At 40.4% G+C, this 27071-nt stretch overlaps 1 protein-coding gene across 6 annotated transcripts in view; it reads right to left on the bottom strand.

Moving 5' to 3' along the window:
• CUNH12orf42 (chromosome unknown C12orf42 homolog) overlaps window positions 1–27071 on the bottom strand; it is a 146598-nt gene that overhangs the window by 114238 nt on the left and 5289 nt on the right. For 3 of the 6 annotated variants that reach the window (XM_073900391.1, XM_073900390.1, XM_073900397.1), the window contains exon 2: window positions 22818–22925. In XM_073900391.1, the coding sequence (XP_073756492.1) occupies window positions 22818–22878 (61 nt within the window). In that variant the 5' untranslated portion in view covers window positions 22879–22925. Of the gene's footprint in view, window positions 1–7503; window positions 7522–22817; window positions 22926–24051; window positions 24076–27071 lie in introns of those variants that run through there. The other 3 variants (XM_073900392.1, XM_073900393.1, XM_073900395.1) reach the window with 3 other exon arrangements.

The following is a 27071-nucleotide window of genomic DNA, read 5'->3' as shown; positions in this document are numbered from 1 at the left end:
ATATATAACTGTTATTAGGAATCATAGTAGTGTTACACCAAGGAAAATGCAAGTCTTTCTTCTACTACATTATTAGCTCTCAGAGGGAAGAACTCAGTGTTTTTCATCTTTTTATCTTTCAGATAACACAGCAAAGAGGTTAGGTAGAAAAACCATGTAAAAGGAAGCCATGGAGACATCTATTTCAAAATGGTCAACTGAGTACACGTTGCAGTCCTCCCACACCTACAAATGCTTCTTAGATTAAGTTCATCTGAATTACTGGTATAAAGCAATGGCTCTTATACTCTAGTTCTAGAGTGATATAATTTCCAAAGAAGAGTGAAATAAGTAGAAATGTCCATTATAACCCTTTCCCAGGTTTGAGAGGATTCAAAAACATGGTCCAAAGCAATGTTTATTGAAAAATTTTTATAAGTTTTTATTTAAATTCTAGTTAAATTAACATACAGGGTAATATTAGTTTCCATTGTGTAATTTAGTGATTCAACACTTCCATACATCACCCGGTGCTCATCACAAGTGCACTCCTTAATACCCATCACCTTTTTAATGCATCTCCCTACCCATTGCCCCTCTGAGGACAATCAGTTTGTTCTGTAGAGTTAAGAGTCTGTTTCTTGGTTTCCTCTTTTTTCCCCCATGATTTTTTATTTTGTTTCTTAAATTCCACATGAGTGAAATCATACTGTATTTGTCTTTCTCTGACTTATTTCACTTAGCATAATACTCTCTAGCTCCATCCATGTTGTTGCAAATGGCAAGATTTCATTCTTTTTATGGCTGAATAATATTCCATTGTATTTTCTCTTTGCTGATACAGTCTTTTGTTCTTCTTCCTCAAATAAGCTCTCATCTGCACCATCCAGGTCTCCCCCCACCATCAGGGTCTCTGCCACCATCCTGGATGGCCCTTTCCTCTCTGTTCCTCTTGACACTGTCTTGAGAGTTCTCCTCTCTCCCACATGTCCCCTAAGACTTGAGGTTCCTCTTTCCACCTTCACTGATTTTTCTATTAAGAATAAACCCACAGATCTTTTCATTCTTTTCTCTCCTTAGAGAGAGGGGAAAGAAAGATGTGAACCTGCATGTTAATTTTTATCCTGTAAAGCTTAGAGTAACTATTTATGAATTTAATTAGAGACATTTAAAATTATCTACTTGTTTTCTACTAAAAACATCTACTTGTACAACATTTCTTTTTACTTTATCCAGGATAAACTTCACTTACTAAGAATCCCAGGCTTACATGTTCTTCTTTGTCTACTCGATGTTGTTGTCACTGATGACTCTAGAACAGAGCCCCTTTGAATATGATGGCTTTTGACATTTATAGGACATTTTCTGGAAACAAAAGGGATTTTTCAAATCTTGTCAAAGGTCAGTACAAAGACATTTCATTCCTGCCTCAGTTCACTAATGTTTGGGTTCAAAAGGCCATCGTTTGAGAGCTGCCATGTTCACTGTACCAGGAAAAGCAGACTTTTAACTCCATATCCACCATTTTCATTAGGCAAACAGTAGAAACATAGCACACATGAGAAAAGAACCAACAGCAAAATTAAAGTAAGTGTTTGGAAATTGAACCAATATTTCTTCTGACGTCTGCCCAGGTACATGATACTGCATACATTTCCATACAAATCTGTTCTTGCTTAAAGACTGAGGTTGTTCAGTAGGCCTCTGAAATTGAGGTGTAGTTTTCCGCTTAAGTTTGAACTCATCCACCTTTCTTTCCTTTTAGAAATTCCTCGCAGGGGTGCCTGGGTGGCTCAATCAGTTTAGTGCCCGAGTCTTGATTTCAGCTCAGATCATGATCTCAGTGTGGTGAGATCAAGCCCCACGTCAGCCTCCACACTGGGCATGGAGCCTAAGATTCTCTCTCTCCTTCTGCCCCTCCCCCATTGCTTGGGATCTCACTCTCTCTCTCTCTCTCTCTCTCTCTCTCTCAAGTAAATAAATAAATAGAAATTCCTTGCAGATTTAGAGATGTTTCTTATTTGTGACTTTATGCAGTAAGTTAATAAGCTGGTAAAATCCTCCAACCCAAATACTAACCAGGCCCGATCTTGCTTGGCTTCCTAGTAAAATCCTTCATGCAGTCATTTGTGATTTCTGTTTTCTTTGTCTGATTTTTAAAGTAATATAATCAGCTTTGAAAAATTTGCCAGGATGATGAAAAGACTTCTCAAAGGAAGATTATCTGTCTGACCACCATCCTAAAAATGTAAGTCCTAAGAAGCCTAAATGTCCAGGCATGACACAGAGGAGGACGCATGACCCTCATGTTTCCTGTTCCTTTTGAGATCTTCCCTCAGTTAACTTATTCACCTGTGTTCATAGAACTTCGACCTTGTTGCTTATGGTCACTGGAAACTGTTACTTGTTTACTTTCTACTTTGAAACTATGCATAAGATGCTACAGAGAGAATTCTGGGAGTTTACGATTCCAAATGAACATGCAGGTAAGACTGGATTTCTGTAACATATTCCTCCCAGAAAGTCACTTTTAGTACAGTTAGCCACAGAAGGCAATGGCAGGGTGCATACTGTGTTTCTCTGAGGAAGTTCACTTTTCTCTTTTCCATGTTTGTGCCCCAGGAGACAGTCAGTAGGCTCCTTCTTCTGTGGCTGAAAGGTGTAGAAAAGATGAAGTGACTAGTGCCCTTGTACTGGTGTATGTGGGGTGCTGTAAGCTCCATCCAGCTGACCATCTCCCGGAACACGGTGAGAAAATGGCTGCCTTGTTGCCGAGACTGGCTCTCCTGGCTGGAGTTGTTGTTTACAAGCCACGTGCCTTTGTGCAGTCTCTCCGGTTGTCACAACAATGTCTTAACTGCTATGTCAGCCAGGTCAGCTGAATGGGGATCTACATGGGTCTGTTTTTAAAATATTTTTAGTTCCCATACTTTCAAAAACATCTAGTTAAGTTGCCTAAATAGCCTGATCTTTCAAGCTTTTAAATCAGTTGCCATGGTAACAGATGTTCAAAGACAGGGGCCTACAATTTTATATTAAACTATGTTTTCCCTGACTCCCCACAAACTTCACGTTTATATGCTCTGTCTTGGCGGGGTGGGGTAAAGGCACAAGCAGAATTTTCAATCTTCGTTCCTTCCTTGTATGACACTTTCTTAAAATAAAAAACTTCCACATTGCACTAAAGAAATCGGCCATAATGTAGTGCTATTTCATATCACTCTTGGTGTTTAATAAGATCTGAATATATTGAAATAATAATTATAGCAACTGAGAAAGAGAAGGGGGGAAAAAGCAGTGGGCTCCATTGCCTGTCCTCCAACTGCACTTCAGATAAAATGAAAACTACACAACTCCATTGACTGGTCATCTTGAAACAAAGAACAAAAGCTTAATCACATATCTAGACAGGGCAATTAAAGTCAAGAGCACAGAAATCTAATTCTCCAAGCACATCCATGCATAATAACCACTTTTGGAAACATGGTCTATACTGAAAAGCTCCTGTGTCTGTATAGAATCTGTACTTTTTAATTATGAGACATTTCACATAGAGAAGACATGGGGGGCAGGGGCAAGTCCAACAACTATGGGAGGGGGCCTTTCCTTCTCCACAGACTCTGAAACCGGTAGGTTTCTAGCACCAACTTGTGAGAAAGAAAACGGACGGTGCTTTTCCAAGAATTCACGGCAAAACTCCTCTCTGAAAAGGTATGTGGCAAAGCAGAAAGAGCATGGTGGGTACTGGCTCAGGGATCTGGGTTCAAATACCAGCTTGGTCTCTTACCAGATTGTGATGTCAGGCATGTTGTTTACAGTCTCTGAACATCGTCCCCTCTTTGGGATTAAAATATTGCCTGAAATGGATTTCCATTTAATAATCCAATGAGATCCCTGTGGAAAACATCCAGCTTAGCAAGGTCTTAGTAAATGTTCTTCCTTTTCTGTTGTCCCCATCTCCATTGGGGATTCCTGAGTCTAAAAGCAAGAAATTCTCTCTCCTAGTGACTCCCCCAATTTGGTTGTCCTTTTTCTTGAGTGGATTACAGGGGTCTCTGCCACCCTACCCAAGATAACATCTACAGCTCAAGCGCAAACACTCGTGCTCCACAATGGAGTTGCACCTGGTCAGGGAACTAGATGACACAACCACGGTCCCTCACATTTTAAGAGAATTGGCCCCTTTTTATACTTCCAAACAGATCAGAACGATTTTTGTGTTAGTTCAGATCTTCTGAGAAGCAGATGCCATGACAGATTAAACAAGCAAAAAAAGTATTAGGGGAAATACCTGTGGGGGAAAAAATGGGGAGAAACAAGCCTGACCCCTAGGGAAGGAGAAAGGAAAAGAGAGGAGGTTGGGTGGAAACTTCCTAGACTGCCACACAATCTAAGGAAAGTGCATCTAGAAGGTCTGGGAGTCCTCAAGCCAAAGTCAGCCATCAGAGGAGTCTCTTGTCTCCCAGGATGGGCCTCAGTATCCCCACCATGCTTGGCCTCCTGACAGACCAGAGAGAGGAATTCTCATGTGGCCACAGCTAATTGGGTTTCACATTTTCTCCAGATGTAAACACAGCCTTAAATTAAAAACTTAGATGTTTCAAAAAGGAGTATGTGTGCATATATATATATACACACATATATATATATATATATATAGCCAATGTGTGTGCACATATATATATATATATATATATATATGGTCAATCTCTCAATTAAGAAGATTTTTATATGAAGCAAGCAATGCACAGAGCTGCTGGAGACACTGCTTTTGCTCTGTCTGGAGCTGTTGCCACAGCTAGAGGACACTTTTTCACCCACTTTTGAGGATCCGTATACCCCTGTCCTTCTCCATACCTCTGCTGCAAGAAGCCTTCCTCCTCAGCTACCTTGAGAGCTCCCTGTACCCTAAGCCATCCCACCTTCCTGAAAAGCTCAGAGCAAAGTGGCTTAACTCTGTGGGTACAGGATTCATAAAAGAGTATTTGTTAATGCTCACGGCTGTGACAGATAAATCCCAAAATCTCAATGGCTTTATACAATCGGAATCTATTTTTTGTATATCCAACAATCCCTACAGGTATGTAACAGGCGGCCTTCAACACAATCAAAAAGGAACCTCTGCTAGACCAACCCCCTGGGACTTTGGGGACCTTCTCTTCCAGCCAATGGACAGAAAAGAATAGAAAGTAGGAAATCTTGGGAGACTTTCGTGGGCTAAGCCTGGACATGGAATCGATTGCTTCCTCACATAGAACAAATTTCCACTGGCCACATCTAACTGCAAGGGAGGCTGGGAATTGCGGTCCCACTGTGCACTACAGTAAGAATTGATTAGTACCTAGCTATCTGCGAAGAAGGATCCAGTGCTGGGGCCTGGGGGGCTGGGGCCTGGGGGCTGGGGTCTCGGGCTACCTGAATTACCAACTGCACAATGGGAGCTGTAGTGTTGTTTTCAGAGGTTTCTGAGGTTGGTTTCAGAGCCTACCCACGGACTGAGCTACTTGAGGGCTTAGCTTCGAACACTTAGTAAATGTTTTCAGGTGGAAAACTTCTATGAGAAACTGTATTTTGAATTATAAACAACTTATTTATAAGCAGACTTTAGTAAGAAAGTCCATCTGTAAATTAGGAGCTAAATATATACATGTGAGTATATACGTGAATATATACGTGCATATGTTAAATATGAATTTGGATATCAGGTAACTGACAATCGGTTCACAACCTCTAGCAAACTTAAATTCTTATCATTGGCATGAATAGACCCACTGTATGTTAGGAAGTGACACTCGTGATCATTTCGGTATTTCCTCGGTGCAATATACTGTCTGTTGAAAACACTATTAAATTGATCTTTACTCCTGTGGTCTTTGTGACAGATCAGCTAAAAATATTGTCTTCCACTAACCCCCAATGAAGCGATCTGTCTTATAAGAATACAATTTTAGGACCCCATTTACTGCATTATGGTGAAATTTCATTTTATATTCTCACACTTATGCAAATATGCCATTTTGAACATATGCTTAGAGAGGATGCAAAGACTGCTGGCAATCCAGCCACTTAGCTCAGACAACTGACAATAGTATCTTTTTTTAAAGCTACATCAGAGCTTCCCCTTACTTTGGAGATGACAAATAGCTCTTCATAATCCCCTAACAACATAATCCCGCATTGCATCATCCATTTTAGAGGACAGACAATATCATGGGCTTACAAATTAAAGTCTGGAAATTTTAGGTCTGCGAAGAAGTTGAACAATACATTCCTGATTAGAGAAATATGCAAAGACTGCCTTCCAGATGCACTTTGCATTTATAAAACATTTCCATAACACTTACAGACATGTGGACATAAATGATACCCTATTTGCCATGTCTGCACGTATGTTCATGAAATTAGATTAGAGATAGCAGATTTGCTAAGAAGAGGAGACTTTAATTCTTGATTCAGCTCTGCCTTTACTAGCTGTTTGACCCTAAACAAGCCACCTGACTTCTCTGGGCTTTGGTTCCCTCCTTTGTAAAACAGAGATTTGGATTAAATGACTTTACCACATCCAGGGGCGCCTGGGTGGCTCAGTCAGTTAAGTGTCTGCCTTCAGCTCAGGTCATGATCCCGGGGTCCTGGGATCGAGCCTGCTTCTTCCTTTCCTGCCCTCTGCCCCCTCTGTCAAATACATGAATGAATAAATCTTTTAAATAAATAAATAAATAACTTTGCCCCATCCAGTATTCTATATGATATCTTTAACCTTTTTGGGTCTCCATTTCCACAAATAGAAAACTGATTATAAACTATCCACCTTTTTTTTAATCTTAGGATTCTCTTAAGGATCAAAAGAAAAAGTATATGGAAATGAGCTTGAGAAATTGCAAAGTGCTATGCAAATGTAAGTTTTTAAAGAGAAATAGTCACATTCATATACTGTCCAAATCTTTTGCGTGTTTGCTTAGTCTGGACCCCAAGGTAGATACAGTGGAGTTTAAGACTCAGCTCTGCCGATCCATCTACATATCATCTAGAAAGCCGAGAGTTAGTTCCATTTTTGACAAGCTATGGGAGATGGCCTAAAGTCCAGACAAAGAAACATTGTTTAGAGCCAGAAACTGAAGCATCCTCCTAATACCACAATACGCAATAGGGCGCTGCTGTAGGCTGCCTTCTTTAGCAAGTCAAACTGGAATGTCCCCTAAAAGCCACACACAAAACGTGTCTACCAGACTAAAATAAAGGAAAGCAACCTCTTCAGGTAAAGGTAAAGCATTACTGCCATTAGGAAGGGCATTATTTACCATGAGACAGGCAGCCCTATAAAATCCGGCATGGAAGACATGGAAGTCCAACAGACTCGACTTAATTTGAAGAACACCAAGGGTGTCTGCACATCCGTGACGCACTGTCGGTGTGATGGCTAAGTATTATCAAAGACATTGTGGGATCATTGATCTCATTACTCACTAAAGCCCATCAGGGCAGAATGTCCTAAAAACCAATGCATTCACACCTTTTCTTTCTCACCTCCCCCTGGTCCAGGCAGTGTCCTCAGCAAGAACACGGTAATCGTGAGGAGCTGGCCTTTGGAGCAGCCGCTGGCAGGTTTGAATCCTGGGTGTGTCACTTGCCTGCTCTGTGGAATTAGGCAAAGTGCTTAAATTCTTTGTGCCTCAGTTTCCCCTTGTATTAAGGAAACTGTCCCTCAATTTTCAACTGTAATAGAAGAATGATATATAATAAGGTCCATATAGATTATATACAGATATATCCATAAAACCCTCAGCACCATGCCTAGCATAGAGGATTATTGAGAGGGTTATCAGCCAGGATTATCAAGATTCACTGAGAGATTAAGGCTGTCCATCTTATATTCTGACCCTCTCTTCTAATTCTCCCTAACTCCCCTAAATATTTTATAACTGCTAGTTATGACTTATTAGTATATCATAGGGTCAGTTTAGTGGGATATAATCACCAATTATTTAGAGAAAAATGCAATGCAATGCAAAGGGACAGAACATAAAAGAATAAAATAGAATAGGAAATATATCACATGTAATGAGATTAATATGTGCAACTGGGGGAAGGAGGACCAGGGGTGTGTGTGTGTGTGTGTGTGTGTGTGTGTGTGTGTGTGTGTGTGTTACTGAGATAAGGATGAAAAATATATTTTCTAATGTGGGACACTATCAAAAATGAAGCTACAACTCTCAGCCCTTTCATTGTGCCCTCTGGAATCCATAGTCCATGGTGAACAAAATTCCCTATATTCTCAGACTCTTTTCTGAATGGTCCTCTTAACGTCTTACTGTAACTCAGTGTTTTTCAAACTTGAAGTGCATCAGGGTCTCCTGGAGAACTCTGTATTAGACAAACACTAAAATAATCCCTAATAATCCCTCACTCCTAGTATTCACACACTGTGTAATACCTCCCAATGTGAGTTGAAGTCACAACTCACTTCTTATGAATAGAACACAGAAGTCATTATTTATCACTTCTAAGACTACACCAGCCTCAAGATGACAGCAGACCAGCCAATAGCTGACCGTAGCCCCACGACAGAACTTGAACCAGAGGCACCCAGCTAATGTTCCCAGATTCCAGATCCTCAAACGTTGGAAGATAATGTCCAATGTTTTCGGCTGCTGAGTTTTGGCAGAATTTGTTACACAGCAATACATAACCAATACAGGTTTGTTAAAACATAAGTTACTGAGCCCATCCCCAGAGGTCCTGATTCACTATGTTGGCGGTGGCGGGCGGGGGGGCGGGGGGGGCAAGATCTGGAATTCTGTCAAGTTCCCAACTGATGATGCTGATTTGGAAGAACACATTGAGAAGACTGTTGTCTCTGAACCCAGGTTCTCACTGAGGACCCCACTTCCCCTAGAACGCTCTTGAGTGAGAGCTGTTTCATTTTGCTTCCTCTCTCTCTCTCACAGTCCATCATCTACTGGGCATTCCCTTCCATATCTCATCAACCCTCCCCCGCCCACTCTCCCTAGCTCAGAAAGTGATTCCATCTCTTCTCTATCTGGAAGGAAGCTGCCAGATAATCTTTTCCAGGATCCAATCTACTCTGTAATGACTAGGCTCTGATCAATTTGCCAATCCTATTGCTAAGAAAGGCTCTTTTCTCTCTCAGATACCTGACCCTCACAATTGAAAGCTGGCTTCCAAGGCCATTGTTTCTGAAATGCCATGTTAAAATTCCCTAACTTAGTCCCAAGGGGTAGAATGGGTAGAAAAGCAAGAACCCTCAAAACTGCAAAATGAATCATACATTTCAAAATGTTATCCCACATGGCAGATTGCATTACCAGCTCCCTATATCCATGTTCACCTCTCCCTGTATTCATGCCCCTTTGCCATGTAATTTTTTTCATAGCTCCCACTCAAAGCTGGACCCAGCCACATGACTTGCTTTGACCAATGGGAGGCTAGCAAATGCCATCACAAGCATAGATGCGAAGGTATTGCACTATTGGACTTGCTCACTCTTGCCCTGTGTCATTACTGGAGCATATGTCTTGGCTTGCCTGCTGGAGGCTAAAAGACACATAGGGCAGAGCCAAGTCACCACAGTCCTCCCAGTCAGTGCCATTCTAGATCAGCCAACAACCAACCAATCCCTGAGCCAAAATCAGCAGACCTGCCTAACAGACAGACTCACAGCTGAGCACTGGTGTGTGAGGCAGCCTTACTGAGATCAACCAGATCCAGACCATATCACCTAAAGCCCTCAAACACCTGAGCAACATAGTCACTATTATCAATTGTCTGTTACATATTTGATAAAATGATATGAGAAAACACTTTGCTCTAAAGGTAGATCCTGAATGAGATCCTATATATTTACCAGAATTTTATTTATAAAATTTGGTAAATTTATGGTTTATTAGAATTATAAAATATACACACATAGACCTAATCATCATGTAACCATTGTGCACTATAACTTCAAGTATCCATCACTGCATTCATGGGGAGTGGGGAGGGTGGACAGGGAGGTTTTGCTCCATGAGAGGGGATTTCTGCTAAATAATTGATGGATTTGAATCTCTGCACACAATGCGCCCGGAGACTGCTCCCCATCTCTGAATACAATTAGAAGAAGGTACTGACCGCATCCCAGGTCAAGCAGCTTGGATCATCATGGAAGGTTTCTCTCTCTCTCTCTCCAAAACATTGGTTTGTCCTGGATGAGAAGCAAACCTGCTCTGCCCTGGTTTCCTCAGAAGGAGTGACTGTAGGCCCTCTGCAACCAGCGGTAAACACCGAGCTGAGAAAGCACCTCTCAGCGCTGGTGCTCTTGTCTGCAACCAGGGGACTATGAACCTGCAGACTCCAATGGTAGGAGATGCACTCTATTTCCCTTGGTTGCCTGCCCCTCAATAAATAGCATCTACTTGAAGAGCTCGGATGTCAAAAAGGCTTAACCTCATTTGTCTTATTTGAGCAGGACGAGACTAAGACATTTTGAAACTCGAAGCATTAGCAAGATCATGGGGCCCACTGCCAAGTGCCATTCAAAATAATATGTTTTTTAAGGCTGCAAAACTTCCTGTATGCTGGGATCTAGCTGTTCTGACTGCAAACTTTCTGACAAACTACAGAAAGCCCAACCTATTTGGATGGATTTTGTTTGTTTATTTGAGGGGGAGAGAGAAGCTGTTGTTTTGCTGGTTTTTAAAGCACATATTGAACTCTTCTCATCGGTAAATCAATCTATCTGCAGATTAGAAAAGACTGCAGGAAAGCTACAGTTTTGTTTTGTTTTTTATCTGGGCCTGGCAGATTGACCTGATGAGGGGCATCCACTTTAAAATGGAAACAATGTAGGGGTGCCTGGGTGGCTCAGTTGGTTAAGCGACTGCCTTCGGCTCAGGTTATGATCCTGGAGTCGCTGGATCGAGCCCCTGGATCAAGTCCCGCATCAGGCTCCCTGCTCGGCAGGGAGTCTGCTTCTCCCTCTGACCCTCCCCCTTCTCATGTGCGCTCTCTCTCTCTCTCTCTCTCTCAAATAAATAAATAAATAAAAATCTTAAAAAATAAAATAAAATGGAAACAATGTACACCAACAGCAAACTTTCACTGATAAATACAAGATAGGTAACGTTTCATGGGTGCTTTGGAAAACAACTGATTTCTGAATGTGATTGCATTTATAGGATAAAACTCTAACTGGTAATAGAAGTTCGGCCTATCAGTGTTTACTCTGAATACTATTTTTACTTTATAACCTGCTAACCACCCTTCTGATTTTTTTAGCCTGCTTTTACATCTTAATGAGATGTAATGTTCAGAAAAGCCTAAAATGCTAGCATTCAGAGAGGAGTTGATGTATAAAATAGAGTTTTCCTCCTCATAAATGGGGCCTGCCCTTCTGAATCCCAGACTTAGCCCCAACACAGCTTAGGATTCCCTGCGTTAAGAAAGGTGTTTATTCTCCAAAGAACTGTAAATGTAATGCATGTGATAGTTACTCCTAGAGTGGCTAAATAATTCCGTCATCCAGAGAGAAAACTTCTAGAACGCAAACTGTGGGGTTGTTTCCTGATCAGATTTTTAAAGGTAAAATCCTCACTGTTCTTAACGCAGACCTCTCTCATTCTTGACAAAGAGGCAAACTCCTCATTCTTGGTGTTTAACAGGAGGCAACGACTTTGGAATTCTCCCCCATTTCAAGTGCCCGCAGAACCGCTCCTGTCTTTTACAAGCATCCAGAAGCCTCGTTGCAAAAACAAACCCTATGGGGAAAAAAAATGGTGGATGAATTCACCCGAAGTGCAAATTACCTCGAGACTCAGGCTCCCCTTTTCTGTAGAACTAACAAGTGAATCTTAAAGTCCAGACAAAAAAAAAACCCCACTGAAGTGAGCCTTTGAGAGACATTTGTGCGGGTGAGGACAGCATTTTCATGGTAATTTGTTAATGTTCTTGCAGAGCAGGGGTAATTTACTGCAGTAAAATCCAGCTAATAGTCGTAGAGATTTGAGGCCTTCGTCAGGGAAGGCGTGCACGCGCACAGGCTGCCTGCTGCCTGCAAGGCTCCCATAGCCACTCACAGATCCCCTGCTAAACTTTGTTACGGCTGGACCTGCTGGACACCCCTGCTCTGCCCACTTCCCCCACCTTTCAGCCTCAGAGGCAGTGCCCAGCTGGGGTGAGAGAGAGCGGGAGCAAGGAGTTTGGGGAGAGGTCGGGCAGAAGGCTTGGTGTTCAGGACACTCAAACTCTGACAGGTCTTAACCCGACAGCTCTCTTTTGGGGCAGTCTGTCAAGAACAAGACAAAAAAGATAAAAGGAATGATGTGTAAAAGACATCTATCGATACTATTCATTTTCTTTTCTGATTATGAAAAAGATTCCCATTCATTATAGGTTTTCAAAAAAACAAAAGACCCAAAAGGGGACAAAATCACCAGGAATTCTATCTAGACGTCTTGATTCAGTTCCTTCCAGTCTTTCCTTTTTTTTTAAAGATTTTATTTATTTATTTGAGAGAGAAAACGTGCATGTGCAAAAGACAAGAGAGAGAGCGCACACAAGCAGGAAGAGTGGTAGAGGAGGACAGAGAAGCAGACTCCCCACTGAGCAAGGAGCCCGATGCATGCGATGCATGCGGGGCTGGATCCCAGGACCCCAGGATCATGACCTGAGCTGAAGGCAGATGCTTAACCAACTGAGCCACCCAGGAGGCCCCTTCCAGTCTTTTTCTATGCAGAATTTAATTACTCTATGCAACTTTATTGTGAATGAATCCTTTTTTTTTTTGGAAAATAAGATTCTTATAGCCACCTAATATCATTGTCTGTATGCACTGTAAGTCATAGAATGTTCCTGTTAGAGGACCACAGCAGTGGCTCCCATTATTGCATAACTATAAATAACATTGTAGGGACCATCCGTGTACAGAAATCTTGGTCTCACACTCTATCTATTTTATTAAGATGGATTCTTAAAAGGGATGAGTGGTATCAACAGATATGGACATGTCAACGTACTTGGTACATAAAATCGAGTCAAACTGCTTTCCAGAAAAGCTGCAGCCATTACACAGAACAGGAGTCCCATATTAATGCCCTTCAGCCACATTCAGTTTTTAATATGTGCTCGTTTGACAGGCAAAATTACAGATGGAAAGTTACTTTTTCAGTTTATGGATACAAAATGCATTATGTATAGCTTGGTTTGCTCATAAAATTAACAAATCTGGCCCATTTGGGAAGGCATAAAATCAGTCACTGAGAACGGAAAGTGACCTCACAGAGCACATGATCTGCCAGGTGAAGTGGTTTGCCCAGGGTCATGCAAACATTTAGTGATGAACTTGGAACTAAAACCAGGAATTGTTCTAATTCCCACCCCATTGTTGTGAAGTACAGACTTTTAGTAAAAATAAAGCCTACTTTAAAATATGGAAAGAACAGAGAGATGGAGGGGAGTTTTGATGGTCATTAGAAAAACTTTGTCCCCATTGATTGTCCACATCTTTACAGCAGTGCACGAGGCAAGCACTCCGGCACCCAGCAGCTCATCATCACCTTCCACCTCTCCCAGAGGTTCCCTTTGGAGGAGAGGGATCACAAAATGCGAATTTGTTTCTGAGTTAACCAGAGCCAGTTGTCAGGGGGAGCTCAGTCCATTCCGAAAATATCTCAAGTGACAATGTAAAATCAAATATAAATGACTCTTTCTTGCCTCTCTGTCTTTCCTCCCGAGTTGTCTGTGGCCCTTTTATGGCAAGAACATGAAAGTCATGGGCCTGACTGAAGACTCTCTATGATACCACCTTTCACATCTAAAACCACCTTTTAATTTCTGCATTCAAATGTCCTCTCCATCTGACCCTGTCGTGGCTTTAGAATGGAGTCACAAATTCTTCCTGATGCCAGGACATGTCTGTGTCCCCTCCCCTTGAATCTGGGCAAGACTTCGTTGACCAATAGAGCACAGGAGAAGGGATGCCAAGTGATGCACGAGGCTAAGTGACAGAAGGCAATACGGCCTCCTCCTTACCTGCTGGGAACACTTGTGCTGGGAGATATGAGCCACCACATAAGTCTGACCACCCTGAGGCCACCATACAATAAAGAAATTCACATCACATGGGGAAACCACAGGGAGATGTGCTGATTGACCCAGCCTGCAAGTCATTCAGCCCAGATGCCAGGCAGAGGGAGTGAAGAAGTCTCCAGACCATTCCAGTATCCAGCCATTTGAGTCAACTTTGGCTTTCATGTCCTCCCAGATAATGCCCCAAGCATCATGGAACCGAAGCAAGCTATCCCCCTGTGCTTTGGCTGAATTCCTGGCTCACACAATTAATGGGCATAGTAGAATGATTGTTGTTTTATGTTTGAGGCATTTGTTGTGCACCAGTAAGTAGCTGAAATACAACCATCTTATTGCATTACTGCTATGATCAAAGGTTTGTGTCTGCCCCCCAAACCTCAAATTCATATGTTGAAATCCTAATGCCTAGTGTGATGGCCTTAGAAGATGGGACCCTTGAGAGGTGCTTAGGTCATGAGGAGTGTTATGAATGGAATCAGGGCTGTTATAAAAGAGGCCCCAGAGAGGTCCCCTCACACCACGTGAGGACACAGCAAGAAATCAGCAGTCCATAAGCCAGAAGAGGGCCCTCACCAGAACCCGATCATGCGGGCACCCTGATCTTGGACTTCAACCTCCAAAACTGTGAGAAGTAAATTTCTGTTGCTTACAATCCACCAGTCTGTGGTATTTTGTTATAACAGCCCTAATGGACTATTCTCCATCTCTTCCTTTTCCTCACACAGCCCATGAGCTACCATTTCCCCTACTTTCTCTCAAAAATCTCTGAGGATTGGATTGGGGACATTTGTAACAATATTTAATATAAATATTGTTGATGGTTGCATTGAAAAGGAGACTTGGAAGTCACCCAGAACATGAGGGGACCTACAAATTGACTTTCCAGATAACATTAAAATGTCATATGTTTTCTCTGCTCTTTTTTTTTTTTTTTTGTGATCCATTTCCCAGTTCCTGATGCTTATCCACATCTTGAATGTAGAGAATTTCCAGAAACTTCCCATACTCAATCAAGTAAACAACTAGCAGGGGTCAATTTCATTAAAAAAAAAAAAAAACTACCACTTAGCTAAGTGCTATGCTAAACACTTTCCCCACATTATCTTAGTATCTTGAGTGCATGAGTTAAGTCTTCTTAACCCATTTTACTGAAGAGGAAACTGTGGCTTAATGAGGCAAAGTAACACAGCTCCATAATGGTAGAGTCAAGATTTGAACCAGGAGTTATAGGGCCCCAGACCCAGGTGTTAACCACTATCAGTAGTTTTCAAGTCCTTTGGTCACATTCCATAGTAAGAAATGTATCTTCCATCATGACCAGTGAACACTGCCACACATAGATTACTGCAATGAAAGTGTCAGGAAACAATGAATACCTCATCATGTACACAGCACATTGACCTCTATTCTTTTCTGTTTATTTTCCATTTTTAAAAAGTAGGTAGTTGGGGTGCCTGGATGGCTCAGTCGTTAAGCATCTGCCTTTGGCTCAGGTCATGGTCCCAGGGTCCTGGGATGGAGCCCCACATCAGGCTCCCTGCTCAGTGGGGAGCCTGCTTCTCCCTCTCCCACTCCCCCTACTTGTGCTCTCGCTCTCTCTCGCTGTGTCTCTCTATGTCAAATAAATAAATAAAATCTTTAAAAAATAAATAAATGAATAAATAAAATGTAGGTAGTAACCCATCAAATCGATTGCATAGCCTGCTGCTAATTGTTTACAACACAGACACTACAAAATCATTGCACCTTCTCTAATTGGACTTAAAATCTGGGAAGTCATTACCCCAAGACCATTTTCTTCTTTTAAACTGAAGGTCACTACCCACAGGTTAAAACCCAAAGTTTTCATTCAGTTTTTTTTTTTCATTAGAAACAAGCCTTAAAAGTTCTATCCATCAGGGAATACAAATCAAAACCACAATGAGCTACCACCTCACACCAGTCAGAATGGTTAAAATCAACAAGTCAGGAAACAACAAATGTTGGTGCAGATGCAGAGAAAGGGGAACCCTCTTACACTGTTGGTGAGAATGCAAACTGGTGCAGCCATTCTGGAAAACAGTATGGAGGTTCCTTAAAAGTTAAAAATAGGGCTACCCAATGATCCAGCAATTGCACTACTAGGTATTTATCCAAAGGACACAGACATAGTTATTTGAAGGGCTGAATGCACCCCAATGTTTCCAGCAGCAATGTCCACAGCAGAAAAAATATGGAAAGGGCCCAGATGTCCAACAACAGATGAATGGATAAAGAATATGTGGGGCGTGTGTGTGTGTGTGTATGTGTGTGTGTGTGTGTATAAAATGATATAATGGAATATTACTCAGCCATCAAAAAGAATGAAGTCTTGCCATTTGCAATGACATGGATGGAACTAGAGGGTATTATGCTAAGCAAAATAAGTCAGTCAGATAAAGACAAATACTATACAATTTCATTCATATATGGAATTTAAGAAACAAAACAGATGAACATAGGGGAAGGAAAGGAAAAATATAGTAAGATGAAAATTGAGAGGGAAGCAAACCGTAAGAGACACTGAACTCTAGGAAACAAACTGAGGGTTGCTTGAGGGAGGTGTGTGGAGGGATGGGGTAACTGGGTGATGGACATTAAGGAGGGCACTTGATGTAATGAGCACTGGGTGTTATATGCCACTGATGAATCACTAAATTCTACCGCTGAAACTAATAAGAAAAAAAAGTTCTATCCATCACTTTCCTTTGTAATGTGAGACTCTTCAGTAAAAAGCTCTACTGGGTAAATTTAACAAACAATAAAATTAATGCTTCAGTTCTAGTTGCTGGACAGGAGTAAGATATAGGACAGATGTCCATCTCGGGTTTGCCTTTTTCCTCTCTTTCCAGAAGGGCACCAGCCACTGCCCCCAACAGGCTCGAGGGCACGGAACACTGTTGGCCCCTCTTTACTCCAGCTGTTCAAACCATCAGTGACTAGAGAGCTGTGACATGACTTCCTATGAGAAAATACACTGGACCAAGGTCAGAAACTAGAATGAGGATGGTGGGAAGGTAACCCCAAGAATTGGGAGAAGATGCTGAAAGGTCGTGAGGCAACACTGGGACTGGGGGGCCTTGGTGACCACAAACAAAGCACAATGGTGAAAAAAACAAAGACGCCACTGAAGAGAGAGGAGAATGGAGGACTCATTAGGGGGAGCAGAAGCCCTGTGCCCACCAGAGAGAGTCAAAGAGAAGCTGGTCCCTCACGGGGTAGCCAGTCCTGCTGGCTCTCTGGGAATTGGCTTTCCAATTCCAGGGACACATATACTCAAAATAAAGACCTATCTTTCTTCCTGAAAATTTGAAAGGCTTTTACTTCTTTATGATCCAAAGATCCTTAATTAAAATGGATGCCAAAAATATTCTCACAGTGAGAACTGAGTGTGGGACAGCCACAGAGTCACAGACAAGAGACAGGACCTCCTAGAGGACTATTCCCATGCTTTTGCCTTTGGAAATAGTAACGATATTAATGGCAAAGCCTTTTATTTAAATGATACAGGACTTTATAGTCCACAAAAAAACTGATGACACATAATCGTCTATAAAGTGGGGATAACAATATTACCTTCCTCATATTTTTGTTCACACTCATATTTCATACTCAGATGAAATGAGTAAACATATGAAAAATCCTTAGACTAGTACCTCCCACATGGTAGGTGCTCAATAAATAGGACTTGACTCTATGATCATACTGGAACGTGGGTAGACATTATACAGTCATCTGATAGGTGAAGAAATGGGACACTCGGAGAGACCCAGGGCCATGTTAAAATTTACACAGCTGATAAGTGGTAATTAAGGTCTTTGGGCTTTGTGTCCTCCATCTATTCATTCAACAGGTATTCATGGAGTCCCAGGATCAGTGTCAGGCTCACACTCTACACAGTGAATATGATGGATGCGATTTCTACATCCACAGTCAAATGCTCTTTCCCCAAGGCTTATGATGTGTCTACAATACAGGCATCAATTAAATAGTTGCTCTTGGTTTTATGCCCTGCAAAGGAGTTTAAATTAAGCTACAATACAGAGGCACATAATTATGCATGCATCTTTTAGTATCTTGAGAAATTATAGTTGGTGCCTCCTCTGTGCCTGTCCTCAGCCTCTTGGGGTCACTCCAGCATGGCACTGATGTGCTGTTTTGTAACTCTCTGGATAATTATCTGTCCCATGACTCAACCCAAGACTGTCAGCTCCCTAAGGACAAGAACTAGCCTTGGAGCAGCACTGAGTCAGTTGATTTTAATGGAATAAAAGGGTGCTTCTCATATCAGTGCAGCTGCCTTGGTTTTTCTTCATACTCAGATTGGCCCTGGTTTTTAGTGTCATGGAAAGTTTTTATTGCTTGGAGTTTTTTGAGTTTGTGTTTCCCCCCCTCCCCCACCCATGGTGGGTTTTCTGTTGAAGAGGTACATAAAGCTCAATGGAATCTGAAGGAAATAGCCAGGAATTAAAATGACTTCCACCAAACCACCAGTAACACTTATGTACAATTCCCAAGCCCTGAGCTCTAGGGAGATGGAAGGCAGAAGAGAAAAGTAAGCAAAAGTGTAGAGAAAAGAGAAGGAAATGAAGATGAAAGAGATAGTGGAATACAGTTCACAGCCATTCGGGCATGACAAAGCAAAATTAATTAAAAGTACCAAAAGGAGGAATTGTAAAATGCCATCTGTCCACACCTCTTTCCCACAAATCCAGAAGAAGGTCTGGCTGATTAGATAGACAGACAGGTAGATAGATGATAGAGAGAGAAAGAGAAAGAGAAAGAGAGAGAGAGAGAATATAGATATGTATATAGCAATAATAATTATTACATGTTATTTATTTACAAAATATATTATTATATATTATATGTATTAGAGAGAGAAACAGACACAGAGAAAGATCAAGAAATATTTATAAAAAATCAATGTGGAACCCTTTGAAATCTTTTATTAGAAGTAAACCTGATTCTAAAAACTCCTCTAACTCTACAAATGTAAAATCAGCCATGTTCAAAAAATCTATCAACCAGAAACATAGTTTTCACCTTTAAATAAAGCCACAACACTACTTTTGGTTGATTCAATTTTGCCCAAAGCAGAGTTTTCTTCACCATGAACATATTTCATTCATATTAATTCCAAATAGAGCAATTTTGAGATTGAAATAGCTTTCCAGCAAAGCTAGAGTCTACAAAGTCAATAGTGCTAAATGTTAATGGATTCTGCCCTCATCAATTGGGGGTATGGGAAGGTGGCTGGATCATTTTGAAACTTCATAAAAACTTCATAGACATCAAATATTGGGAGTTAACCGTGAAGAGGAGAAGGTTTAGAGACCCTCTAGATAAACTTTGCAAAGTTAGACTTCTCTCCTGGTTTACCTAAGACAAAGGATTCTCTGGGGGGAATACAGTAAATTTGAACTTTTGTGTGGCCCTTTTATTTGTACGTGTGTGTTTTAGCAAGCACCCTAGAATGGCAAATGCTTCCTCCTCGGTGGAACCATGTAGATTCAGAAAAAGCCATCTTCCATTGAGAAGACAATTGTCTTCTATAGAGACAAGAAACAAACGCCCATGACCCGGGTCACCTCCTCCCAGCAGGCTTTTGCTGCGGCTTCCTCTGAGCAAACACAACAAAGTCCGGAGCAGTCAATCCTGCTGCCCCACACTGGGCCCCTGCAGTTGTGCTTTGCTATTTACCCTTCCTATTAATCTGTCAATGTTCTAGTCAAACATGCAAAACAATATGGTGGGTGCATAGTTTGATTGGCCATTGCTAAGTAACTTGGGCCAAAGATGAAGAAATAGAACTTCCACCCAACAAAATGTGAGGCCCAATTTGTAAGAAAATGTTCAACAATACCAGTGCATGACAATTTTTCAGGGTGGCTGTGATTTAGCATCCCCCTCACCAGAAAAGAGGGGTCCCTATAAATGACATTCAGCTCTAGAATCTAAAAATTCAGGTCATGTTGCTGCCCCTACCACTGTGGGATAAGACTGTCTGGGAGTTTTGTAGAAGAAGGTGCTTGTTAATGAACAGAGGGATTTAGTCTGGTACACAGGTGAGCCCCTGGCTAAAAACTGAAACATTCTTTGAACTGAAAAATGAGAGTCCTTGTTTCAACACTCTCTGAAATATGTGTATGCTACAATTTATAGCTCAATAGTTCCAAAATGTAATCCAAATTATCAAACATTATGAAACATATAGATAACGAGTAGCTCATTTCTTCACTCCACTTCCTCTTCTGCTAGCCCAGATGAAGCCTCAGAATCCTTCTCAACACAAAGGTCTAAGTAGCCACTCCCACTCCACTGGAATTAGTACAAAATATGGAACCTATTTGTCATTCTAGCCAGTCCTTGAGCCTCGAATGAACAAATGTATCAGAATATAAGATGTGTAGATGATAAAAAAAAAAAATTGTCCCCTACTAGTACTACAGAACATGCATTTTTCCCGCTGTGTGTTTTCAGAAACCAGATAGAATGGCAAGAGTAGCTAGCTTTTATGAATCTGGGGTACCAGGACCTAGTACAGCAAAGGGAAAGAAAAGATGGATATTGCAGTTAGGTTGACTTAGGGTCAAATTCCCTCGTTTACTATTTACTAGCTACTTGAGCTCTGGCAAGTATTTAACTGTTCTGAGATATGCTTGTTCATCTATAAAACAGAGAAAATAAAAATTTATCATGTATAAGTGAGGACTTCTCAACTCCCATCTCTGTTCCATTTTCTCTGATGATTTACTTCTCCACAGACCACAGGCAGCTGTGGGCTCATATCCTTGGCAGTTTTTGACCCAAGAGAAAAAGGAAACTTCTCTTCCCAGCCTGAGCTCAAACACTGATGGGAAGAATTCTGACCAGCTTGACTGAGGTTATGTGTCAACCTCTGGACTCCCACTCTGATTGGTCCAAACAAGGTCACACACCCAACCATAGCCAGGGTATTGTGGTTGGGCTACCCCTAGAGCCACTCGGTGGGAGTGGGTAAGAGTAGTTTCCCAAAAGAAGTGCTGAGTAGGGGGAATACTTTTCTGGGGTAGACAAAACAGTAAATACACACTCTGTGATGTCACAGAGTGAGAAGATTAAATAAAATAATCCATGTAAGGGACTTAGCACCTGGCACTTAGTAAACATTTCCATAAATAGCAACAAAGATGATGATAATTATTACTGTCATCATTATTATCAATCTCTAGTCTCAAAAGTTACAATAGTAGGGGCATTCACAGAAACATACCTAGTGTTTCACATCGAGATCATCACTTACAGATGTTAGTTTTAATCTGGCTACTTAGATTATATGCTCAAATAGCACTCAGTGAAATAAGTGAATACTTATTGTACACTTTTTGTATACTTTGTCTTACTTTTTGTACTTCAATTTGAATTCAACTAATAATTCAAATTATGGAGATTTCATTTTGCTCCAGCTCGCTGAAGTAAAGGATGAAAGTAAGAAACTGATTCACTCATGCATTTACTTGAGCTCTTATGTGCCAGGCACTGGGTTAGACACTGGGTGATACAGGGGAGCCAAAGTGATCAAGTCAGTTATAATAGAAGGGGCCAACTTTCCAGAAGGGAAGCTGGAGAGTAGTGAGAAGCACCATGGAGAACAATGAAACATAATAAGAGGGTGAAAAGCACAGAATGGACTTTAGGTAGAGGCAGGCCCTCTGAGGAAGGGACATCTGGGCAGACATTTGAACAAATTAAAGGGAACAGCCTTGAAGGGGATAGCATTCTACACTGAGGGAACAGTGAGTACTGAGTCTGGAGTGTGACAGTGTGGCCAGAGCAGAGTGAGCAGGTGAAGGGGATAGGAAGTGATGTTAAACAACTTGCCCACCCTGTCCCCCCAGGATGTATATGTCCTAATCCCCAGAACCTGAGAAAATGTGACCTTGCATGGCAAGAGGGACTCCACAGATGTGATTAAGTTAAGGACATTGTGATGGGACATTATCCTAGATTATCCATGTGGGCCCAGTGTAATCACAAGGGCCCTTAAATGGTTAAAAATGGAGGTAAAAGAGGAGGTTAGAGTAATGTGATATAAGGAAGACTCATTCTGATGTTACTGGCTTTGAAGATGGAATAAAAGTGACACAAGGCACAAAATGCAAGTAGCCTCTAAAAGTTGGAAAAGGCCAGGAAATAGAAAGTCTCCTAAAGTCTTCAGAAAGGAATGTAACCTTGCCAACACCTTGATTTTAACCCAGTAAGACCCATGGCAGACTTAGGACATACAGAACTGTAAAATAATAAATTTGTAGTTTCAAGCCACTAAGTTTGTGGTGATTTGTTACAGCAGCAATAGAAAACTATATGGTATCATTCTCAACATTACCAGAAAGTTAGTTTCTATCTTGAAAAACTTGTCAGGAACAACATCAGTTACTTTAAAGTGCATGCACATGCCCTACTCTAATGGTCTGGGGTCACCTTACAAATACACAAAAGAAAGAATGGTAAAGGAAACATGGGCTGTGTCTCCGGGTTTTCCTAGCTGAGGCATAATGTATCCCTAGGCTGGCAAATATATATATATATATTTTATAAGGGCATGTAAAATTATGCTATAATTCACAATAATGTGGATAAATATGGAAACTGAGAAAATGTTCCAAAATATAACAAATGGCACCAAATCAAGAATCAAAATTATTGGTTGAAATGAAGCTAAAAAATATAAAAGTGTATTATTGCTCATACACTACCTGCATCCTCATTGCAAAGGGTCTGATATGTAGTCAGCAAGAGTGCTTCTTCTTCTCGCATTGCTCCATAGTATGTCACTTAGACATTCATTTGGTGAGTTCAACTCCCTATAAATGATGAATGGAGAAAGAAGAGCAGGTTTACAATGATGCAACAATGGGGAAATCTGACATTTTTAAGATGTTGAGCCATCCTAACTATGAACATATTTCTTTCCAGGGATTATCAATAAAATTTTATACTATTTTGTATAAAGCTCATGACCACCTTTTGTAAGATACAATCCTAGGTACTGTTGGTTTTTTGTTTGGTTGGTTTTGGTTGTTTTGCATTATAAATGATATCTTTCAAATTAAATTTTTTCTAATAATTTCCAGAGTATAGAAATGTGATTCAAGGAGTGCCTGGGTGGCTCAGTCATTAAGCAGCTGCCTTCGGCTCAGGTCGTGGTCCCAGGGTCCTGGGATGGAGCCCTGCATCGGGCTCCCTGCTCAGCAGGAAGCCTGCTTCTCCCTCTCCCACTCCCCCTGCTTGTATTCCCTCTCTCGCTGTGTCTCTCTCTGTCAAATAAATAAATAAAATTTAAAAAAAAAAAAAGAAAAAGAAATGTGATTCAATTTTATGCACTGTTTTTTAAAGATTTTATTTATTTATTTGACAGAGAGCATGAGGGGAGGGACAGAGGGAGAGGGAGAAGCAGGCTCCCCGCTGAGCAGGGTGCCCATCGTGGGGCTCAATCCCAGGACCCTGGGATCATGACCTGAGCTGAAGGCAGGCACTTAACCAACTGAGCCACCCAGGCTCCCCCAATTTTATACACTTTTAAAACAGCAAGCTAGTTCAACTATCATATTAATTCTGAATTATATGCCTGTAGATTATTTGGGATTTTTGACATGAACAATTGCATCACCCGCTAATAGTGACAGCGTTGTTTCTTCCTTTCAATTCTTTATACTTTAAATTTCTTATCTTATTTCACTAGCTGACATCTCTAAAATAGTGTTGAACAGCTGTGGTAATAGTGGACATCTGTGTTTTTCCCACAGACAGATTTATTATTTATTTACTAAAGCAAATAAATGTTGCTTGCACAGGCCCCTGTGAGCTCTAGGAATCATTAAGTTTTACAGAATGTTGTAGGTAGAGAGGGAAAGCCTAGTGAAATTGAGAAACACTTTCAATAGATTGCTATAAAAGGTTTTAAAATGACAAAACCAAACGTACTCTTACCATATGATCCAGCACTCATGCTTCTTGGTATTTACTCAAAGAGGTTAAAAACAAAAACAAACAAACAACAACAACAACAAAAAAAGAGGTTAAAAACATGTCCATATGAAAACCTGCACATGGATGGATGTTTATAACAGCTTTGTTGATAATGGTCAAAACTTGGAAGCAAACAAGGTGTCCTTCAATAGGCAAGTGGTTTATTATAGTATGATATATCCAGAAAATGAAATATTATTCATCAATAAAAAGAATTAAACTATCAAGTCATGAAAAAACATGGAGGAACCTTAAATGTCTATTATTAAGGGAAAGAAAACCAATCTGAAAAGGCTACTTACTGAGATTTCAACTATATGCCCTACATATGACATTCTGGAACAGGCAAAACTATGGAGACAGTAAAAAGATAGTGGTCACCAGGGATTGGTGGGGATGGGATGAGTAGGCAGAGCACAGAGGATTTTGGGGGCAGTGAAAATGCTCTATATCATACCATCATGTTGGACACGTGTCTTTATACATTTGTCCAAACCCATAGAACATACAACACCAAGAGTGAACCCTAATGGGAACTATAGACTTTGTGCGACAATGATGTGTCATTGTAGGTTCATCGATTAAAACAACTGCACAACTCAGGTGGAGGACATTGACCATGGGGGAGGCCAGGCTTTTGTGTGGTCAGGTATATCGGATATCTCTGTACCTACTTTCCAGTTCTGCTATGGACCTAAAACTACCAAAGACCTAAAGGTCTCAGAATGAAATGACCTAAATCTCTAAGTCTCTAATTTTTTGTGTGTTTTATTGTCATCTTCGTTTTGGTACATATTTTTTAATTATAGTATTGAGGCTTGAACTATGAAGTATTTCAATCAAAAGGAAGTTAAGACAGGAAATTGCATGCAAAGGTGCTGGAAAAGAAAAGAAGAGGTATGTGGAGTTGCAAAAAATTAGTGGAGGTGATATTGACACGTGAGAAGGTGTTAACCATCAGGGAATGGGGCTCCCAAAACAACATAAGCTTCAGCCTTTACAAAAGTTATATATGCCTGATTATTCCTGATGTAAACAGGAATTTATACAACATTTCTACCACCATATACAATGTTTGCTGTATTTTTTATTTACTTATTTATTCTTTGTAGATTGCTTTATCAGGTTAAATAAATTCCCTTCTATTTCCATTTTGCAAAGACTTTGGGGGGTTGGGGTGGGTTGTTTGTTTGCTGTTTAATTAGAAAGAAATGGTGAATTTTATTGAATGTCTTCTCTACATCTGGTAAGATGATCATTTTTTTCCTTTTAATTTGTTAAAATGATGTTACATTAATCAAATTTCCAATATTAAACCAACTGGACCTTCATGGAATAAAAACAACTTGGTCTTTTTAGCATATGGCTGGATTTTGTCTGTTAATATTTTGTCTTAATTTAGTTTTATTTCTTTAACGATCATGTTGAAATTGACTTTTCCCCCCTTATAATGTCCTTACCTTGCTTTATTATCAAGTTATGTAAGCCTCATAAAATGACTTGGAGAATATTCTCTTTTTCTGGTTGCTGACAGACTTTGCATAGGATTGAAACACCTGCCCCTTAAATATTTGGATGACTATATTGGTAAAACCATCTTCTTCTGATGTTTTTCCTGTGGGAAAATTTTTAACTACTCATTTATTTGATGATTATAGGGCTATTTATGTTTTCTATTTCTTTTGAGTCCATTTTGGTAAATTTTGTTTTTCTAAGAAACTTTTATTTTTTAACTTTCCAAATTTGACACTGAGGAGTATGTAATATCCACCTGTGTTTTTAATCTATTCAGTATATGTTCTTTTTATAATTCTTAATGTTATTTATATTGTATTTCTCTCTTTTTTCTTGACAAATCTTGCCAGAGGCTGATCAATTTTGTTATCCTTTTCAAAGAGCCAATTTTTACTTTTATTGATCCTATTTATATGTTTATTTTCTGATTTATTAATTTTTATTGTTTCTTTTAAATTATTGTCTTTTTTATGTATTTTGGGAGTTTATTCTGTTCTTAACTCATTGATACTCGGTTTTTAAAATATTTTATCCAGCATATTTGGTTAGTTTAGATAATAATACGGGATAATTAGTCTACAGTTTCCTTAGAAATAGAAAACCCTTATTATATATTTCAACTTATCTTTATTAATATCTTTAATAATTAAATTTTGTACTCTTATTTGGCATCCAATTAGTTAATTCAACATGATCTATACTGTGGAACTTCTAATTCTTTAAAACATTGAAAGAACTCATTTGTAAAACTGGGCTCAGAGCCTTTTTCAGAGTTAATTATCTGAAAACATCTTGCATTTTCGTCATGGCTGCTGTTCTAGCTAGGTCTTCCATCTCCTTTTGAGTTAATTTTAATTATTTTGCCTATTAATACAATATAATAATTTTGTTGAGGCTTTTGGATGTATCACCACAAAATTCTACATAGTGTTTTCTTATATTTTTTTTTTTAAGATTTTATTTATTTGAGAGAGAGAGAATGAGACATAGAGAGCATGAGAGGGAAGAGAGTCAGAGGGAGAAGCAGACTCCCTGCTGAGCAAGGAGCCCAATGTGCGACTCGATCCCGGGACTCCAGGATCATGACCTGAGCCGAAGGCGGTCGCTTAACCAACTGAGCCACCCAGGGTCCCATTATATTTTAAATCTTTACGTGTACTATAGCAAGAGGAAACTGGTTTATCCATTCTATTTCCTTGGAATTATAGGTATAGTAGCTTCTATTCCACTTCTCAAGAGAAAATTTAGAAACAAACACCCCTCCCCTCAAGAAATAATTGGGCTAAATTTACCAGTAGTTACACAATTTAAAAAATAATAAGGGGGGGGCCTGGGTGGCTCAGTTGTTGGGCATCTGCCTTCGGCTCAGGTCATGATCCCAGGGTCCTGGGATCGAGTCCCGCATCAGGCTCCCTGCTCAACGGGAAGCCTGTTTCTCCCTCTCCCACTCCCCCTGCTTGTGTTCC

This window comes from Callorhinus ursinus, unplaced genomic scaffold, assembly GCF_003265705.2.
Source record: "Callorhinus ursinus isolate GAN/ISIS: 27379988/994484 unplaced genomic scaffold, GSC_fseal_2.0 scaffold14, whole genome shotgun sequence".
NCBI lineage: Eukaryota > Metazoa > Chordata > Mammalia > Carnivora > Otariidae > Callorhinus > Callorhinus ursinus.
Note: the sequence above shows the minus strand (reverse complement) of the source record. Positions and strands in the feature narration are given on the sequence as shown.